Source organism: Oryzias melastigma, linkage group LG9 (genome assembly GCF_002922805.2).
Source record: "Oryzias melastigma strain HK-1 linkage group LG9, ASM292280v2, whole genome shotgun sequence".
NCBI classification, from domain to species: Eukaryota; Metazoa; Chordata; class Actinopteri; order Beloniformes; family Adrianichthyidae; genus Oryzias; species Oryzias melastigma.
Window position 1 is genome coordinate 32,694,990 of NC_050520.1, and position 22,106 is coordinate 32,717,095.

At 39.4% G+C, this 22,106-nt stretch overlaps 1 protein-coding gene across 1 annotated transcript; it reads left to right on the forward strand.

Moving 5' to 3' along the window:
• The first annotated feature begins 885 nt into the window (after positions 1–885).
• Positions 886–22,082, forward strand: LOC112147904 (rap guanine nucleotide exchange factor 1). The gene is made up of 23 exons (XM_024274556.2): positions 886–1,022; positions 1,168–1,301; positions 1,942–2,153; positions 2,231–2,387; positions 5,277–5,515; positions 6,328–6,442; positions 12,926–12,968; positions 13,389–13,508; positions 13,637–13,708; positions 13,783–13,973; positions 14,048–14,091; positions 14,185–14,305; positions 14,380–14,455; positions 16,004–16,088; positions 16,216–16,308; positions 18,154–18,342; positions 18,421–18,505; positions 18,580–18,674; positions 19,487–19,565; positions 20,606–20,707; positions 20,800–20,897; positions 21,017–21,157; positions 21,239–22,082. Exons 1-23 carry the CDS (start codon positions 995–997, stop codon positions 21,372–21,374), a joined length of 2,655 nt encoding a protein of 884 aa, XP_024130324.1. The 5' UTR covers positions 886–994; the 3' UTR covers positions 21,375–22,082.
• The last annotated feature ends 24 nt before the right edge of the window (positions 22,083–22,106 follow it).

Consider the following 22,106-nt stretch of genomic DNA (forward strand, 5'->3'; position numbering starts at 1 on the left):
CTAAGCTCATCCTTTACTACAAAACATTAATGCAACGGTTGCATTCTGAGACAGACTGGCGACCTGTCCAGGGTGAACCCCGCCTCCGCCCATCAGCAGCCGGGTTAGGCTCCGGCACCCCCGCGACCCCGAAAGGGACAAAGCGGTCAAGAAAATGGATGGATGCATTTTTGTGCTGCAACACCTATCAATCCTTTATTTTCTCTTCTAAAAAATGCTGTGCTTGCACCTTAGATGTGATCTCTAAGATATTCTAACTCTTCCACCGGTGGCCAGATCTCTTCAGCTACCAGGAAGTCTGTATAATGGTGCAGAAAATAAGTAATTGGTCAATAACAAAAGTTTTATACATTGTAATGTAACCCTGATTGTTATAGTCCCACCCCGATCATCTTTTGATCTATTGTAAGTGTTTCCAGTGGTATTTTACTTTTGATTATGCAGTTTCTAGCCTAAAAAAATGTCATTTTCTAGAACATAGTTTATGCAGAGCAGCTGGAGTTCACCCAACTAGTGTCATCATTACAGGTAACAATAGGAGGATATAAGAACTTCTTAAAAAGTAAGTAACAGGTCTTTGAAGGACACAATTCGTCCTACTTTGTAGGAAATAAATATTTTCTGCTCCATAAATTCTTTAAAAATCAGACAATGTGATTTCCTGGATTCTTTTTTTACATTATGTCTCTCACAGTTGAAGTGTGACTATGGGGATCAGACCAAACTCATCTGTTTAGGTGCCAACCAGCAGAATCCTTAAATGCTAAATACTTTTCACCCTGCTGTATGCGTTGCTTCCTCACTGCGAGCAGGTGTCGCTGCAGCACTTCACTGCAGCTTCACTGCATTGTGAGTTTGAGCTCACAGAGACAGAAAAAGGAAGAAGAGAAGGAGGAAGGAAGGGAGAAGGCAGAGGAGGCAAAACGATTGAAACTGGAAGAGTTCTGATAAAACTTTGAATTTCAGCTCATTTGTCGGCCGTCCACCTGCAGACATGTCCTCACGCTCCGAGAGCAAAGCAGGTAAGACTCCTCACTGACCTGACAGATCTAACCCAACACTTTCTCCGGCTTCATGCTTGTTCTATTACTGAGTTTATGATTTTACCTTTTTTTATTCTTGGGGCTTCATTTCTGACAAAAGATTGAAAAACTTTTTCTTCTCCAGCCTCACAGTTTGTGAATCTAACTACAAAGTTGATGGGAAGACTCCAGACTCAGTGGAGTAAGCGGCCTGAACAAATCAAACACATTTCATCTGAAAGTATAAAACGGTCAGAAAATGACCCACAGCAGAACCAGGTACAAACACACAAACATTCATACCAACACCACACATCCACACATCCTCGTGTTATTTGTTTGGCCTTCTTACTATATTTTTATACAACCCTTTTTTAGTGCTATTATCGTTGAGTCAATGTTGGCTGTTTTTTTCTCTGGGGTTACATCAGGGCTCTGACTTTAAACCCGGTTCTGTCTGACCCAGAAATCCCCTTACTGAGCAAATCAGAGGCAAACTAGAACTGGCCATCTTCAGTCCAGACAGAAAGAAACAGGAACTGCCTTTCAGCATCGCACTGCCTATTTTTACTTTTTGAAAATTTTGAGACGACAACAGCTCAAATGGCCTCAAACCTGTTGGTTGGAGGTGGATGCAAATCCCAGTGTCATGGGCACAAACGCTGGTTAGCTTTGGCTGCTTGGTCTGTCCATGAATGGAACAGTTTTTGGTATCATGGTACGAGACTCTGAAATGTCACGACCTGTGTGGTGTAGGTAATCTGCAACCGAAGAGTTTATCTAACTAACTTAATCTGTGTGAACATCTGATCAGATGATTTTAGCTGAATAGATCTGGAAAGAAGAGATTTGAATGGGTGTAGGGTGACATCATCATGAGTTTACCAGCTCATGGAAATGTGTGTGTTTGTGTGTTGAGTCTGTGGGTGTGCTAAAAGGCCAGCAGCAGGCTGTTATCAGCTCCCTGCGGTACTTCAAAGCTCTGGTGGATAAACTGGGTGTGGACAAATCTGGAGGGGACAAGAGGTGTCTGGACCACTCCGTGGTGAGTGGCCTCCTGGGCGGGGCCTCCAGTCGAGTCCTGGAGGCAGTTCAAGTTCTGGCCCAGCTGGATCCACATCTGCAGAACAAGTACGTCAGACCAGGTTGCTTATGATCTTGAATGTCGGAGTCTGCTGTGGCCTCATTTCTCGACTGTTTTCCCGCAGTAAGACCATCTCAGGCTGTCTCGCTCGCCTCAACCACTCTCTTGCTCAGCTGATTCACTGGGTGGATAAGGTCATGCTGCAGAGTTTCTCCTGCAACAACAAAGACTCGGCAGAGAGTGTTACCACAGTGATCAGGGCGGTGCTGGACAGCGTAAAGGTCAGGACAAATCAACCTTGTTGAGATGACATTTACAGCAGAAAGCACAAATAAAAAAAAATAAAACATGAACACTCAATTTTTAAGTTTAAAAGCTAGCTACTTCATAGTGTCACCCAACTGACTGCATAAAAGAACTGGACTGAGTGACCCCTCCCCACAGGAAGTACCTGCTGGCACCAAGAAACCCAAAATTCCATAGACTTCTAAAGACAAATAAACAGCTATTATTCGGTTATAATATTTGTCAAAATAATCATTCTTGCTCTGGTTTCCAAATTTTTTATTAAATTTTACAATTTACAACACTTTTTTCAATGGTATTTCAAACAAGTGTACCTCTGGTTAAGTCTTTAACATCTGAGGGGTTACCGGTGACGCTTAAACACAAAATCTTTAACATACTGTAACTTTTCAACCGTTAACATGATAGTTCTAGTAGATTCTGAAGGAGAAAAGCGGCGCAAAGAACATAAACACGAGAGCTCCGGTGTTAAAGGGTTAAACTTTGATAGAACTATGATTATGAACTGAAAAAACTGCAAAGTAAAGCAGAAGTTGGCTATGCCATCTAAAAAATGATTAACGTCCTATTCCTTTAAAGGGTCCATATTCTTTACAAAATGTATGAAAAGTCGCTGTATACTTTCAAATTCTTTTTCTTTCTCTTTTAAAATCTACGAAATTCTATTTAAAGAGACACTTGAACACATTTGCTGGAACCATCGAGTTTTACTCAGACTTGAATCAAGCTGAGATTTATAAACGCTCTTTCCCCTTTGCCATAGTTGGGTCATTTTGTAAATATACCTTATAAAAAGAACTTTTGGTTCCAGTAAGATCCGCCTTAAAGTAATTATCTCTATTGTGGCTTTCACTTCTTCCAAAATGTTAGTATATTTTTGCATTCCTGACTACAGTGACAGTATGTTCCTTCAGTTTCCATACATTTTAGGCAGACATCAGCTACATTTTTGTCGTATTTATTTACATCTGATAGTGCCCCATATGTACACATTATTTGTATTGTATTTGATTTTAGTCTTCAGTTCTGATACATTTTTTTAATATATTCTTGATAATACTCACTGTTTTAGTGATATATTTTTCTGACCAATCAGATGCCTCAATTAAAGGGGCCCTATCATGATTTTCCTAAGCCGTACAGAGTAAATTAAATTCATATATATGATCATATATTACCTTTAAAACACAAAAAAACAATTATGTATGAAATATTAGTTGTTTTTGTGAGTTTTTTCCTACCCAGAAGTAAAACGCCTCGATTCCTGAAGCTCCACCTGCCGCTGCGTGTGGGTGCCGCCCATTTTGTGACGTCATCCTAGAGCCTTCGGCAGAGTGTCTACATTTCTCCCACAAAAATAATCCAAACCTCTTCAAATATGAATGCACATACTATATATGTCCTTTTAGTACCCCCTACCATCACTACACTGGTTCACAACACAAATACGCTCGACGTCTGCATAATTGGGGCGGTGCTGGTGGAGTAGACTCTTCCTGAAAGGGGCGGTCTCACTCTGTGACGTCAGATCATGAGGACCAGCTCGTTTTTGAGGGTATGGGAGGGGCTGGTACCTTATAGCGTAGGTTTTTAGAGAATTACTTTCAAATGCGTGAACGGATCAGAATACCACTTTGGGTTCTTTACATTGAGGAATGAACTGTATAATACACTTAAAAGCTCAAAGAGTTTGTTTTTCATGGTATGGCTCTTTTAAATTAGGCTGTACCTTCTGACCCCCACATCTAACGTTTGAAATCTTCGATTGAAAAACGCAAGTGGTAGGGCGTGTGGACTTCCAACAAGCTCAAACCTGATTGGTGAGAGCGGTTTAAATCAGGGGCGGACTCACTGTTAGGCAAAGGTAGGCGATTGCCTTGGGACCTGCAACACCTTTGGGACCCCAAGCTGGATACTAAAAATGTCCAAAATAAAATCCAAAGAGAAAGCAAGCACTTCCTAAAAGAAGAAACTGCTCAAGAATCTTGGTGAATCTGCTTTCTTTCTTTTTCCTTTTTTTAAATGTAAAACTTTAATTTAATAAATTACAACTTTATTTTTACAAAGTTTTCTATATGAAATTACATATTTTTAAATCATATATTTGCGATTTTGTGAAATGCTGATTTTATTCCTCATCATTTTAATACTTTTTTCTCACGTTTTATATAGTTATTTCATTTCATGGTGGCTGAAAAGGTAAGAAAAGTCGAGGGGGAGGAGGGTCCGAAAATGGTCATTTTGAGAGTTTTTCTTGTTTTCTGTTCAATCATTAAAGAATTTATGTTTCTTTTGCCTTCTTTGGTAAAACCTGACTAAAATGATTAATGCAACAGTGCAGAGGGCCCCATGGTTCTGCTCACCTGGGGCCCCTAAACTGCTAAGTCCGCCACTGGTTGTCATAGAAACGATGACTCAGACCAACTCAGATCAGTCACTGCTTACTGATGTCGTCTGACTCTAACACAAAGATGTCAGTCTCACGAAAAAATGGCAACTGAATCAAAATCATTTCATTGGAACCTGAACCAAGTTATTCACGAAGAGTGACGTCACAATCACTCTATCCAGTTCTCTTTTATAGTCAATGGTGCTGCCCTATTGAGATGTTTCATCTTCTACCTTTGTTGTTATTTTTAAAAATGTTCTTTCAGTGTTTTGTTCTATTTTCAATATTGTGGAAAACAGAAATTCTGTCATTAATAATTTAAGATCAGACGAATGCTACTTGACTTTGTGCTGCACTTAGACTAAAATACTCACAGTCACTACGTTTGTTAAGTCAATGATGTGATTTAGTAATATCCTTCTTCAATTATGACTCGTGTCTTCTTCTGACTTGCTCTCTGTTCCTCAACCTTCAGGAACTGGTCAAACTGGCTACAGTAAAACTAGAAGGTAGTGTCCCAGTCTCCCCAGTCCAATCAGAACCAAAATGGCTGGATGACCAGGACAAATCAGACGTCAGGTTAACCGGCAAGAGTCCTGCAAAGGATGATGGGATATCTAAAGTGGAAGTAAGAAGCGAGGAAGAGCATCTTGCTTTAGCTCCTCCCAAACCGCCCATGCCTGTCCACCACGTGGTTGCACCAGGATTACAGAGGTGAGATTTCTCTGACTGGTTGAGCTGAGTGGTGTAACATGATTGTTATTCTGAGATCCTTGTTCTTTTTGAGTAATGTTGTCTAGTTCAGATGGATTTGTCTGAGTTGTTATGATTCTTTTCCTTTAGAACAGTTTGACTTCATCTGATCTAGATCAGTCTTGTTCAGTTAGAGGGATTAGATAGGAGACAAAGGTGTGACCACTCTAAAGAGCTCTCTGGGCCCGTCTGGTTTTACCAAATGAAATTTGACTAATCTGGTCACATAAATGAGAATGCCCTCAGTCCAGGTTTCCTGGTCTGGATCAGCTCAGTCCAGACTCACTCAGTCTGACTCAATCGGGATTTACTTTCAGACAAAAACATCATAAAGAGAATTATGAGAATAAAGTGTGAACACACAGAACTGCATGTGAAACAGAAAGAAGAACACATCACACCCGCCACAATTTCCTGCCTCTAAAACTGTTGCAACTGAAGAAGCACAAGAAGAAGTGGGAGAGAAGAAAATAGACAGAAAACAGCAGAGTGTTTCAGTCATTATCAGCATTTCTTTTTAAAGCTCGTATTATCAGCAGCCTCGTGAATGATCCGTTTACCAGCTGCAGACCAGAAAACATAATTTCCTCTACTTCAGGCTGTGAATCAGCAAATAACTTATGACTGAGCTTTTTTGTTTCAGATTATAAAGAAGTCTGAGATGCTTTAAGATTAAAGTAGAAAGATGGCTCCTTTGGCCCGTAGCTTGGATAAATACTTTTTTTTTTATTTGGGTAAAAAACTCAGATGTGTGTCTGTTTTGTCTTCCTCAGTCCTCCAGCTCTCCCACCTAAAAAGCGTCAAACATCAACGGCGCCTTGCCCATCTCCATGCAGGGTTGCTATAGTGGCACCAATGAGACGAGAGACTGATGCAGTATTGGAGCAGGTATGAAAACGGGATTTACATCAGCATTTTTTCATTGCATGGTTGCAATAGGATTAATCAGAGCTGAAGAGCCTGATTATGAAGTTGCTAAAATCTCAGGTCAGAGCGAATCTCATCAAGGTAGAACATTCCCATGAGGTTTAAAATATTATCACGATAGCATTGTTGAACCTTAAAGCCTGTTGTATGTAAAGTCACCAACAATAAACACAAGATGTGACAAAAGCTTAAGATTTACAATTTAAAGTCCTGCTCTGAACATATTTTGGTGTATTTTAAAAACGTTCCCAGTGGTCTTTTAATTATGGTTATGCCGTTTTTAACCAAAATATTAAAAAAAATGTATTTTTTACTAGAACATAGTTTCTGTAGACTTGCATTTAATAGACATTCACCTCTAAATTGTGGGTGGGGCCGTTGGTGCAGAGCAATCCCGCCCCCTTTCCCATCCTCTTCACGGAGAACTCTCTGACTCTCTCCCACTAGCTTACAGCCAATCACAACCCCAACCTAACATAAGCAGTGCAGTGAAAATGGCAAGCAATAATCAAGCAATCCAGCTGTACAGATTTGAGCTAGATTCAAGCTCAGTGGAGGAAAACAAAGACGTATATGGATCTATTTAGCCTCGTTTCCACTGAGCAGTCCAGTTTGATCCAGTATTCTGAGCGTTTCCATTGTAAAATGGACCCATTCCATCTCTTGAGGGTCCCCATCCGTTGTAGGTCCATAGAAAAATAGAACGGGTCTTTTGGGGCAGAGTCGTCGTTGCCACCCACTGATTGGCAGAAAGTGATGACAACATTGAAAAGTACTAGTGTAGCGCTAAGCTAGCATTTCCAATTTCCTCTTTACGATGGTATTCTTCTTAGCCGCCCACAATATTTCTGTTATACATGATGTACAAAAAGTAAAGCAAGAAAAAGACGAGCTGCTGGATGACCTCCATTGTTGTTTTTCTAGTCGTCGCACTACAATGACACACTAGCGGTCTACATCATGAATGCACCGTGAAAACAAACCGCTCAGTAGCGAGGCTTAACTGAGTGGGAACGCTCACCAGAATTTACTGGTCTGTACTGTACAACTCTTTGCCAGACCGGACCGCTCAGTGGAAGCGAGGCTTAACTGAGTGGAAACACTCGCCAGAATTACCTGGTCTATACCGTACTTCTCCTTACCGGACCACTCAGTGGAAATGAGGCTTTTGTCTGCAAGTGGATGCATCAGAAAAGAGCTGAGCGGGAAGCTTATTTTCTACATAGAAAAAAAGCTTTTTTTCTCCTGCTTCTGATTCACAATGATTTGAACAAAAAAATAACCAAGAAATGCAATATTAAGCTTAATATTCTTATAAATGTCCTCCATAATCGAAAAAATGTAAAAAAAAAAAAAAAAAAAAAGTTTTCGTCACATCTTTAAAAAAAAACACAATGTTCTTACTTTACATTAAATCTATATAAAAGCATGAGAAAAACTCTGAAATAATATTTTTAACATTTTATAGAACTTTAATTATTTTGCCATGATTTCCTGGGACTTTACTTCACATTTTCTTTTGAGAAATTCTGCAGAATCCTGTATCTGGTTTGATTATCTGTATTGTTGTAAAACCCATATTTTGGCAAACAGAGGCTCACTTTAAAAACTCTGAATAAGTGCAAGAATTCAAAACCACAACGGTAGAAAAAGATCAATTCCTATTTTCACTCGATGTCGTCTCAGTAAACCTCAGCTGTCGTCACACTGCAGATTATACAGAAAAACCTCAAAAATGGTCAAGTCACTTAAAAAACACACAATCCTCACAGTAGATGACATATCTTCAGTTTTAAGGTCTGTTGCAAAATCCAAATAAATACATAAATAAAAACATCAATAGACGATGTAAGAGAAATATTGTTATTTACTAGTTATTCTGTATTTTAAAGGATTCAGTTTAGTAAAATGATAAACAAACAGCAACCAGAACAGCACCAACACAATGCAGACTCACACTGTGGAAAAAATATGTTGAAAAATGAAAAATATTAATAGTAATGAAATTAGATCTTAGCCATAAGCTAGGTCCCATCTGCAGTTGATATTATTGAAGAAATAGAATAGAATTTAACCTTTTCTCCTTGAGAATCTACTGGATTGACGTTGATTGTGTTAACGATTGAAAAATTACATCAAAGAACATAAACACTGGAGCTCTGGTGTTAAAGGGTTAAGAGGAAGATGCCACTCATATAAAACCACAAAACAAAGTACAAGATAATAAAAAATTCAAGTAGAAAAACTGTGACTAACGAAGCCTAACATACCATTCTAAAAGTCTGTTTAGAAATAAAATGTTCTGATTTTAGGCTGCATGGTGGCGCAGTGGTTAGCGCTCTCGCCTCACAGCGAGAAGGCCCCGGTTCAAATCCCGGCTGGGACCTTTCTGTGTGGAGTTTGCATGTTCTCCCCGTGCATGCGTGGGTTTTCACCGGGGACTCCGGCTTCCTCCCACCGTCCAAAAACATGCTTCATAGGTTAATTGGTGACTCTAAATTGCCCCTAGGTGTGAATGTGTGAGTGAATGTGTGTGTGATTGAGGCCCTGCGACAGACTGGCGACCTGTCCAGGGTGAACCCCGCCTTCGCCCATCAGTAGCCGGGATAGGCTCCAGCACCCCGCGACCCCGAAAGGGTAGAAGCGGTCATGAAAATGGATGGATGGATGGATGTTCTGATTTTAACACTCTGGACAGTAAACATATAGTTCAGTCACGAGGACGAAACCGAAAATACAATCACTTTCATAGAAGTGAGCCTCAGAAAGACAGAGGTAAAAAAGTAACAGTACTCCTTACATGGTGGAGCATTTTAACAATATTTGTAAACCAAAGGAGCCCCACATTTATATAGGCACGTAAATGTCCACAATAACCAAAAAAGTACATAAAATTGCAACAAAAGTGATGCGTTTAAAGTGAAGAAAACTGGTGTGGAGCATCACTTCTGTTAAAATAAAAAGTTTCTCACACAAAGATGGCTCAAAAAACTCAGTTTGTGTTGGACTTTAGGATTCAGCCAGCTATCCTTGAGTCAAGAAACTATGGAAGCATGTGTGACTCATAATTCAAAATTAAAGTCAATACTGGAAATGCTTCTTTCTTAAAAAAGCAGTTGCATTACTTAAATGAAATGAAAAAGCAATTCTCCTAATGGCTTTTCTTTTTTTCTCTAAAACCCAGCTCATTCTGTAACTTAATAAAAAAAGAAAAAGAAAAGGGCATTTGTCATTTTTTTCAAAAAGTTTTCTGGTAAATTTGCACCAAAATTCAATTAGAAATATCAAATTTTAAAATTAAAATAAATTTAACAGAAATGCTTTTTCATTTTCACCTTGTAACTGCACAAGTTGTCTCTTAAATAAAATAAAAAATCAATCCTCCTAACTGCGTTTCCATTTTCTTCATCAATACTGCTCATTCTGTGACATAGTTACAGTGACAAAGTCAATGAAGACTGCTTTTTTGTTTTCCCTATTAAGCCAGAACAGATCCATCCAGATTGCACAGGATTAAAATAAAAAGAACCTAAAAAAAAAAAAATCTGTCTACTATTTATTAGTGACTAGAATCTTTTTTTTAAAATATGATTAGTAAGACCATTTTCTTACCCCATCAGCAATTTTATTTGCTTTGTTTCAAATGTAAGAATTTTAGACTAATTTATTTCTTGTATTATTTCTTATTATTTCTTCTTCCAAATAGGCTAAAATGGTCTAAAAAATGATAAATGAGTATAAAAATATTGCTGTGTATCACATTAAAACTGTATGTTGCTTTCTCTTTCACAGTAAAAAGAAAAACCACAGAGTCATTTTGTAAAAATCATTTGACTGACAAGTTCTCTCATGACCAACCAGCTACCATCATGAAGCATGGGGATTGACATATGGTTATAACAGTCATCAAATTTTTACATATTTAGGATATAGATGGCTGACATGGAAAGGATTTACGGATCCTGTCACCATTGACCGTCTGCTTCAGTGACTGCATTTATTTATACCTTTGAGGAAGTAGCAGAAGGAAACGGTTCTCCACAGATAGAGGAATGATGGAAGTCTACTGGAACAGTAGAGACGTGTAAAATAGTCTCTTGAAGCAAAAACTATATATAGACAGGAAACCTGCTAATTTCAGTTCAAACATTTTCATAGACTGAGGTTTGATTAAGATTGACTCAATTTTTGGGTACTATGCTGTAAAAGAATTGAAAAATAGAAATTCAATAAAATATTTATTTTCCTCTTCGTGAGGGTGACAGATCAGCACATTTTAAGAGGAAGTTTGCTTTTGTTCACAAAGTGTTAGTCGGTTTCCATCAGCCTGTTGCCACACTCATACATTTTGGGTCTTCTGCGTTAATCTTTTTGTAATTTCCTGACAGAAATGCGACAAAATTGGATGAGGTCACTGATTTACATATAGTCAGTGTCTCACCCAACAGCTTATTTTCTTAAGATGAGCTATTCTGCTTGTAAATGTGGGCAAAGGAAGTGGTCACATGACCTGTTGGTTTGTATTGAGCAGGTTTCTGGCTCCATAGTCTTCTTTCTTTAGATTACTGAGATTCAAAGCCTTCAAAAACGTTCAAAAAGGCAGCAAGAACACGCTAAGAGCACGTCTGTCACTTACACTTGGAAGAGGTTTGGTGCGAAATGTCAAAGCAATACAAATCTGGTGAGTCTTGCACCATGCTTTTTCTTTCACAGGTCTTTTCTGATTTATGAAAGACTTAGTGTTATAGAATTTCAGCCGTGCACAAACTACAACTATTTCTAGTAATTGATCCTCCATGACCAATTTCCAAATGGTTGGCTTTTTTTGTGAATTGAATTGTATGCCATCCATACATCACTACCAAAGTTGAGTCCCTAAATGGACTAAGTTCCACCTGGTTTAATTCTCAACACACGGTCAATGAGTGTTTTGTACAGAGACCCCCAAAATGGTAAAAGAAACTTGCACAGTGACATTGAATGCTAGTTTTGAATAGGGCTGGGTTGATAAAATGGATAAATTGATCTGAATCGATCTAAGCTTAGTAGATCAATAATCAATCCATAACAGTAGAGATTGATCAAAAGCACAAAGCTAAAGTCTGCTTGCTTGATGGCAACATTTAATGGAATTTCCCAAAGGACAGCTAATGCTAACGCTCAGTCGACCTAAACATACATTGTTGACTAAATAAACATCTTTATAAACTCACAGGCATAAATTTTCCAAACTCTTTTAAGATTTTTTTAAGTAACCATTTGTGGTCTAAAGCAAGTTTTTGCTCATACTGTCTTCTTCTTCTGGAAAAAAGTGTAATGCTATAGCGCGGTCGCCACCTAGTGGTCAAACTGAAACAGAGGGGAAGAACAATTGTTGAAGCTTCTGCTTAAGAATCCATGTATGATATTAATCTCATTATAATTTCACTAATGCATTATGCAGTGTGTGAACTGTATCAGATTAATGTGAAAATCTTCAAAACATATATAGATTGTTAATGTATTTCTCAACAAATGTGTCTAAATGAGTAAACCATGTAAACTCAAAATTGAATTGAATGGATTGAAAGAGTAATATAAAATCAGAATCGAGTGAATCCAGGCTCTGGTGAATAAAATCGAATTCATTCATTCATTCATTTTCCTGACCACTTCGTCCCTTTCGGGGTCGCGGGGGTGCCGGAGCCTAACCCAGCTGCCGACGGGCGAAGGCGGGGTACACCCTGGACAGGTCGCCAGTCTGTTGCAGGGCTCAAATCGAATTGATTCTAATAATAATTGGAAACCCAGCCCTAATTTTGAATGCGGAAGCCCGAAACGCGCTTTTACGTGTGTTTAAATAGAGTTTCCATTGAAAGTTGTTGCCTGAGCACGCGTTGCAAAGGGCAGGACACAGAAGTGAACAGCATTGTGAACGCTGCTTCACATTGTGCTGTCTTTTGGGGTCAGGATGACACCACCCTTACATTGAAGTGACAAAAGTGGACAGGATTTCATACTGGCCGCAGACACCAGCAAAAATAAAAGAAATATTGAAAAAAAAAAAAAAAAAAATTGCGCTTGAAGGTCCCAAGGGCTGTTCCAGAGCTGAGAATACAAGAGTTCATTATAAATTGTTGTTAAATACACTGCAAAACTGAAACTTTAGAAAGTGAAAAGTGTCGAAAAGTGTGAGAAAAAATTTTTATTTTCTGTCTTGAGTAAAAAATGATTCAATGAAAAAGTTTTTCAATAATAAAATAATCATAGTTTAAGATTGTATGTCTTAAATTGACTAGAATTTTGCCATTTTAAAGATTTTTTTATATTTTTTTTACAAAAATGTTATGTATTTATTGGGAATTATCTTCTAAATAGACAGAAAGTACAGAAGCATCAGCTTAACAATGAAAGCAAAATCCAAGATGCCACAATGACGATCAACTCTCTGTCTGGTTGTTGCAGGATGACAGCTGTCTGAAACGTCTCTCTTCCTCTGCAAACTCTGGTGTGTGGAACACACTCGGTGGTAACACACACTCACAGACTCACAAACAGACCTAATGTTAGCAGCCGAGGAGGTGTGAGGTCATTTCCTGTTCCTACTTCCTGTCTGTTTCAAGATGGTGCTCAGAGGTTCCCCCTGCTGGGCTGTCTTACACACACATCTTAACACACAAGAACACACACTTCATCATTCAAGATCAGATTCTCATAACTGATGAAGACTTAAAACATCCATGTGGCATTGATCGTTTTGAGTGGTTAAGCTTTAGGGCGAACTTGACATTTCAAGTTTCTTCTCACTTGCTTGGAGATGCTCAAACACTGAAATTGAATTTTGACTGGAGTAATTCAGGTTTTTAATGTAGAGTTTCTTCAGCCTGTAGCTCAAATCAAGTCTCAGTCTTCACTGTCTCGTCTTCAGATGACGATCCGGATTACGAGTTTCTCCACACGGATCTGTCCTCCTCTGAACAACTTCCCAATGTTCCTCTGGCTACCTTGTGTCCTGCCCTGCCAGAAAAGAGGCATCAGATCAACACAGGTAAGAAAACACCTGTTAGTGTTTCTTCACGTCTACCTGTTTTGTCTTTGTGAAGTCATTAGTTATGCTCTGGATTTAGCCTCACTTTGTCTTGAGTCGGAGCTTCATATTCTCTAACCCTGTTCCAGGTCCAGAACTTGAGTCTTCACCTCTGTCCCCTGTTAAGGCACCTCCGCCCCTTCCTGAGAAGAAACATCACAGTAAGTAGAGACAAAGATAATAGATTTTTTAAAAAACAATTAGTTATCTGCTCATCTGTCTTCTCTGCTTTCAGTCCATCAGTACCTGCAGCTCTGTCTGCCCTACAACGATGAGTCTGCAGCCATGTTCTATCAGAGACACAACAGCAGGCAGCCGGAGATGGACACTACCCAACAGTCAGACGTTCATCCGTCCAATGACTCTACCCCTCAAGTTCAACCCCTCTCTGCTCCTGCACTACCACCAAAGAAGAAGCAGCAGGAGGTAAAGCTAAATGCCCTGAGCCCCTATCGTCTTTGGCCACAAGCATTGATTACTTCTATGGTTTTAATTTCCAGGATTCCTCTGATAAAGAGACTGAAGACATTGAGAGCAGAGACACGTGAGATGTTTGACCCACACCCCTAATTATACTCAACTATGCTACAACTCTGGAGTTGTTAGATGAGCCTCCAATCCTATTTTTACTTTACAGTGATGAAAGAGTAAATCAGGAGACGGAGCTCAGCCTCCAGAGCAACGAGGAGGAACAGGTGGAGGAGATGCTCCTGACCGACCAGGAAGAGATCTACACCAGGATCACACTGAAAACTGAAGTAATTCATTTCTACCCGCCTCTTCTTTTGTTATTAAACACTTTGTGGGCTCACTGTATCCTCTACCTCTTCAGGATGAAGATGGACCAGAAGTGAAGGCTGCCTCTCCTGAAATATTATTGGTTCACGCATCAGAGCTCAGCAGCAGCGGTCAGTTCCAACAACAAATTACTACTATGTCACTGTTTTTACCAAAAACTAGCATTGTTTAGCTCAGCTTTTTGCTAGATGAGCCATTTGGGACGGTTTCTTCCTGACCAAAACCCAATAAGAGTCACAGAGTCCCCTTTCACCATTTATAAAATGTGCTTTACAATATTACTTTCCCATGGCCCCAATGACCTCTCCCCCACCATATTAGGGAGATAACAGCAGAAAAGTGGCAAAACAAACTTTGTTCTTGTTGTTTTTGACCAATCCAAACAGTCCTGGTTCCACCAGTTGTAGAGTTTTTTTGGTGGGAGAAAACAAACTGCTTTTGTACCAATGCAAACATTATAACTGGCGTAAGGCAGAGGTACTGTGATGCTAAAAACAGAGTAATATTTGGTCACAAATCTGGATTTGGTGCATTAAACCAGTTTAGAGACATAACTAGTCATTAGTGATGTTGGTGGTATGGAAAATGCAAAAAAAAAAAAAACGTAGCTTTATTAGCTTTGATATGTCCTGGTTGTAAAAATCAACAAAATATTGAGAGTCACAAAGTTTAAGTCTTGTGTTTTTGAGTGTGAAGTAAATTCTCAAATAATAGTGAAAAAGAAATCAATTGTGTCAGAAGTCCTTCACTACTCACTACTTAGAGCACATTATTATGTGATCAACACTTTGCAGTGTTGTCTGGATCTACAATTCCAAAATTTCCCAGATGTCTTTGCAAAAAAACTAAGTGTGCATCAATGCTCACTAGATTGTATAGACCACAATGCATTGTTTTTGAACGGATTTTCATTTGAAAAAAAAAAAGTCTTGTGTCTAACGGCCTTCGCCCATTAGTAGCCTGGATATGCTCTGGCACCCCCGCGACTCCAAAAGGGAAAAAGCGGCCAAGAAGATGAATGAATGAATGAATGAAAAAGTATTTTAATATAATGTTTATAAATCATCCAAGTTTTCATCTTCAAAATGCTGTGGATTTATAATCGTAAAATGTTCGTATTTATGAAAAGTCATATTTGCCGTTAAAAAAAATGGTGTCCTGTTAAAATCCAGGGCTTGGATGGTCCTGCACTTCAGTTTTGTTGGTACTTAGAGAGTAGTGATCGCATAGCTTATGTCTCAAGTTCAAGTCCCCACATCTGTTGTGAAGTCATTCAAAATGTAGGCTATATCAGCATCATATGTCTCTACCTCCGCAGTTAACTTCTGATCTGCAGGTTGGTGACTCATTGTGTCTGGACAAGTGTGCTGAAGTGTCTTTGGGCAACACACTGCACCCATAGAGCTTCCTGGGGCTTGTTTAGTGCCTTGCATTGCAGCAACAGCTTTGCCTTATGTGTGAGAAAGCTGTGACGAGAGTGTGATTTGGAAACCCCTGTGGTTCTTGAAAGATTGAAATGTTTTTGTGAGAACAGGTTCTGTTATGAACAAACAGAACGGGTCAGGACTCTGAGAACAACAAAGAAAGAGCAGCTTCTTGAAGATCAGACCTTGACCAACCCATAAACTGACAAAATACTTCTAAATGTGTGTTTTCAGAGGACGAGCTGTTTTGTGAGGCCTTCCTCTGCACTTACCGAAGCTTCATCAGTCCAGACAAAGTCATCCACAAACTGCAGCACAGATATCCTTGAGCAGAGACTCACAATCTTCTCGTACTTTGCACACAATCTGAGACTTTGTGTTTGTTTGTGCATCTTGAAACTACATTAAGTTTAAATAAACTATTGTGAACCCTTAACTTGCAACACATACAGACACCTTTGTCAGGAACAGGAGCCTGGGTACGTGGAGGCGGCTAAAAACACTTTCCAGCTGCTGGTCAGAGTGGTAGATGAGCTCAGGTGAGACACACATGCACTTCTAAATAATTTGCTTCGTTGTATTGTTGATTACCACAAGACTGGGGGCTGCTGCTCAGATTTGTCTTCTCCCAGGCAGAGGGTTGAATTGATTCCTGGCTTCTACAGTCACATGTGTTTGGACAAAACCCCAAAACCTTTTTTGTCTCAAAAGAGTTAGGTTGATAGAGTAGAGATGAACTGGTCAAAAATTTAAAGCAGTGTAACTGTGCTCTAAATACCAGTAATACTACGTTCAAGAGAAGCATGTTTAGCATATGGTTTTCACATGAAACGATACTAGTCTGTGTACTTATAGTTGAAAGTGGACTGGTTCAAGATGTCAAAACCTGCAAATCTCTTGAATCTTGTTCCAGACTTTTTTCTTTCACAGCTCTATTTGTATAAGAAAGACGTGGTGTCATCTGTTGTACTTCTGGCCGGACACAAACCACAATTATTAATATCTCCTGCATGATGAATTTTCAAACGGTTGACACTTCCGTGGATTAAAAGAGATCCATACGTCACTGCCGAATTCAACTCCCTGATTGGTCAAAGTTCAACTTCAACAAGCGTTCAATAGATGGGTGTTTAGTACATAAAGCCAGAAAATGGTCTTTAAAATGTGCGTTGCAATGCCTGAAAGCATGAGTTCTGAACACAGAAGCCAGAAACGCGCATATACGTGTTCACATAGACTTTTGTGGTGGAAGTGGTCACTTAAACGTGCTTTACTAAGAGCGTAGCTTCAGTAGGAGAGTGCAACAAAATATGGACATTTACCCTTTACAACAATAATGTCTGGAATTCATCCATGTGATGTTTTCTTGAAGTTAAGTCTTAAGCCTCGTTTCCACTGAGTGGTCCGGTGAGGAGTGGTACGGTACAGTCCAGTTAATTCTGGCAAGCGTTTCCACTCAGTTAAGCCTCACTCCTACTGAGCGATTTGTTTTCACGGGGCGCATTGTGTAAACTGCTAGCGTGTCATTGTAGTGCGACGACTAGAAAAGCAGCAATAATGGAGGTCATCCAGCGGGCCGACTTTTTCTTTCTTTACTTTTTGTACATCGTGTATAACAGGAATTTAATGTTGTTTCAAAGAAGATTGTGGACGGCTAAGAAAAATACCACCGTAAAGAGGAAAACGGAATCGCTAGCTCAGCGTTATATTGGTACTTTCTAATGTTGTCATCACTTTCTGCCGATAAATGGATGGCTACAGCGCCTCAACCGTCCCATTTAATTTTTCTATGGACCTACAACAAACGGGGGTCCTCAAGAGGAACGGGTCGGAACTGTTTAATGGGCTTATTTTACAATGGAAACACTCAAAATACCGGATCAAACTGGACTGTACAGGACCGCTCAGTGGAAACGACGCCATAGAGTCATTGCAACTGGACTTTAAATCTTCTTAGTTGAAACATTTCATTCATCAAACTGATCAAGCCACTTGGATGAGTGACAAAACGGTTCAAGGAAGAAGATTTCAAGTCCATTTGCCATGACTCTATGACTCAACTTCAAGACAACCATAATGATGGACATCTTGATCTTTAAGTAAGAGCACACTTTGACCAAATTCACTTTTTCATAATTGATGAAATCCAAAACTTTCATGAGACCAGTTGAACCTAATTGGAATCATGGAATAAATATCAGTCTCCAAGGAACGAAATAAAAATTCCCCAAAGATAAATTCAAATAAACTTATTGGAATTACTTAATAATCAACCCCCCCCCATGCATATGACAGCTTAACAGTTTTGTGTCTAGAGAAGAGAAAAGAACATTACAGTTGAAGCTGTCGAAGTTCTGGTTATATGACTAACACGTTCTGTCCAGTCCCGTCGAGCTCGAGCCTGATCTGCTGCTTCTCCTGGTGGACCTGGTGTTCAGCCTTCTGACTGCTGGGAAGCTGGGACTGGCTCACCTCCTGCACTCCAAATTCCTGTCCATAATAGACAAGCGTTGGAAGCTAACCGGCTCTCCTAGTTCATTCTGCCCTCTTGCTGCCAGAGGTGTTGCTGCCAGGTAAGAAGTTTTTCCTGATTGGACAACAATAGGAAATACTGGGCTGTCATTGGTCATCTTTGTGTCCATGTCACACAGACCTGGAACGCTGCTGGATTACAGGAGTCAGGATTTAGCCGAGCAGCTGACTCTGCTGGACTCTCAGCTGTTCTACAGGATTGAGGTTTACAGCAATCTTTAGTCTGTCTCACCTGGATGGCTGTCACCTGCCTAACACCTGATGTCTCTCCCGTCCAGCTTCCGGAGGTGTTACTGTGGTCCAAAGAGCAGAATGAGGAGAAGAGTCCCAACTTGACAAAGTTTACTCAACACTTCAACAGTGTCTCCTTCTGGTAAAAAAAAATCAAAATTTCCTTTTCCTCTAACTATCTGAATCAGGGGTGTTTTAACACTTACTGAGCCATTCATGTTGATTTCTTATAACCCAGATAGAGCTTCAAAGTCTTTAGAAAAGAACACACTGATTTGTATTTACGTCATTGTTCCTATTATATACAGGGAAACATATTTGCCATAAATAAATTATAGAAAGTCATATTTTTTTTTCTAAATAAGAAGAGGTTGAAATGACTCCCTTTCAAAATAAAAGACACCCTGTCCTACACAGGATAATCTCAGTCCAGCAAATAGAGTAATATATTTACTATATTTGTGCATATTATAAAAACACAAACTATTTTTAATGTTGTCAGCTAACATTTTGTAAATCTAAACTAATTAGGTGACCCTTACTGTATTATTCACGCTTTTGTTTGAATTCTAGCTGTACCTAATGATCTCCAATTGATTTTCTGAGGTACATGACGCTCCAAAACTGTCAAATGTTTTAGTACCACTTTGATCAACTACAAAGCTGCACCCACTGATAGAATGTTGGAGCATTATGGGTAATGTAGTCAGGATCCTCAAATAGTGATACATACTGTTTGTGACTGACTGGTTTGACTCCCTTGACGTGCCTTGTACTCCAAAAATATGTAGCTTTTTAAAAATTAAAAACATTTTCTTTAACCAAAGAGGCTCTGGAACGTGAAGTTACAGACCCCTAAATTAAACAATAAGTTAGAAGAAAGTTTTGAACTGACCAATAATCAGAGATGTCGTTGGCTATTGCTGCATATTGATGTTTAATGTGTGACTTAAGGGTTCGTTCAGTCATCATCCTTCAAGAGAAAGCTCAGGACAGAGAGAAGCTGCTGCTGAAGTTCCTGAAGATCATGAAGGTAACCATCCGTCAACCGTTTCATACGTTGAACTTTTAGTGATCCTTCTTCAAAACCATTCCTCTAATCAGCTTAATGACTTGTTTTAAAGTTGTGGGGCATCGATAAATATTAACCCTTTAACACTTGAGGTGTCACGGGTGATGCTTAAACACAAAATCTTTAACATACTGTAACTTTTCAACCATTTACACGATCAACGTCATTTCAGCAGATTCTGAAGTAGATTCAGAATCTGCTGGAGTTACGTTGATCATGTTAACAATTAAGAAAATATTAAAAAATACAGTAATAAAAGAACAAAAACACAGCAGCTGCTGTTAAAGGGTTAAACAGATGTCTGTTTAAGACTTTTTATCAGCTTAAGATGTTAAATGTTTTAGATGTTTCCATTTAGGTAGAGTACTTCCTGTACCCGAATCTCAAATAGAGGTTTTCCCCTTTTTTTTGGTCTTGATTTATCTCTAGTTTTTTTTCTTCTCCTGTATGACAGTTAAAGAACAACTCCAATGAAAATAGTGGTTTTTTTTGTATTTTTAACACGATCTTGTTGCATGTTTATCATGATGGAGGACATATACAATATACAGAAAATAAAGCTTTAAATTGCATTTCTGAAGTTTTTTTTTTGATTGTTCAAATCGTTGTGAATCAAGAACAGACAAAACATGGGGTTGAATAGGGTTGTAGTCGTAACATAGAAGTTTCTACAAGCCATAATACATCCATCTGATGCATGCACTTGCAGACAAAGAGCTCCATGAACCTCTTTGTTTTCCTTGTCTGAGCTGGAATCTGGATCTAAACTTTACAGCTGGATAGCCCCAAATATAGCTCGCCATCTTGTTGCACCACTAATGTTAGATTTGGGGTTGTAAGGGGCTGTAAGCTAGCGGGAGAGAGTGTAAACGAAAAGGATGATGGGAAATTAAGGCAGGCTCACTCCAGTGCACAATCTTCATTTGATTATTTTCTCCTAATGTGACATTGAGGTGTTTGAATTGCTTACTTAAAGTGTCACATGGTATGTTTCCCTTCAGCACCTGAGGAAACTGAATAACTTCAACTCGTACCTGGCCGTCTTATCCGCGCTAGACTCTGCTCCCCTGAGACGTCTCGACTGGCAGAAAAATACTACTGAGGTCCTTTCAAGATGATCATTTCTGTTTGTTTGAACAGTCTGACCCTCAAATGAGCATTCCTCAATTCTGTTTTTCAATTTCCTTTATCCCAGAGTCTGGAGGAATTGAGCTCCTTGATTGACAGCTCGTCTTCTTTTAGAGTCTACCGAGCAGCTCTAGCTGAGGTGGAACCTCCCTGCATACCTTACCTGTAGGTTAAACCCCTCTTTTAAATGCAATTTTCTTTTTTTTTTTTTTTTTAACAAATTCTTAAACTCATAAGCTTGTTCATGCTTTAAGTGTTGTTACTTCACCTGTCTCTGTGTGCAGAGGGTTGATTCTTCAGGACTTGACCTTTGTTCACCTGGGGAACCCTGATAATGTGACGACATCTCAAGGTTCGAAAGTGAACTTTTGTAAACGCTGGCAGCAGTTCAACATCCTCGACACTCTCAGAAGCTACCAGCAAGTGTGAGTGTCCTGTAGGAGCTGTGTTTTATGTTTTTATGTTTGGAGTTTTCCTGTGTGCTGAATGTGCGTCTTCCTGTCCAGGGCCTACTCTCTGCAGCCTGACAGTGACATCATTTCCTTTTTCAATGACTTTAATGATCACCTGGCAGAGGAGGCTCTGTGGGAGCTCTCCCTCAGGATCCGCCCCAGAAACACTCCTCGGGCCAACCAGAGATGAGCGCTTGTGGACTGGAACCCTGATGTTCTGCAATGGAGATGACCACGCCGACATATCAAGGCACAAACTGGTTTACATGGACGGTCGTCATCGACAGCAACAGCTTGTAAAAAAAGAAGAAAAAATTCTGCCTGGTGCTACCCTGAACTCTACTAAAGTCACAACTGCCCTAAGGGGTGGATATGGGCTGTCTGTAGGGGAAAAATGTTCATGCACATTTTTCTACGGGCATGTTGCATTCAACAGGTTGGAGCGAACACTTATACACCACACAAATGGTGACACGCAGGTGTGTCATACTGATTATTTTTCAACTCCCCTTAAATCCTGCTGATTGCACAAGAAGCTGTTGTTCATGGATAAGTGGATCCTGGAAATTTGAAATTAGGAAATTGAACAATCAGAGAGTGGTTTGTGTGGTCAATCTACGGGCGTCCTCTGGGGACTTGCGTAGTATGTTCACACCCGTGCATTTCAGAGCTGAGTCTTCCAAAACTATCCTCGGTAATATGAACTATTTTATGTTTCTAACGTCATCCTGTTATATATGCATTTTATTTTTTTGAGCAATTCCATCATAAATGGATCAACAGACTGAATTCACTACAATTGTACATATTGTAAAAACAAACTCTCTGTGTGCAATTCTCCTGCCACTGCAATAACAGCTGCAACAAACATTAAAGCACAACTCATTAAACTTGAAAATAAGCATTTTTATTTGCAGCAAAT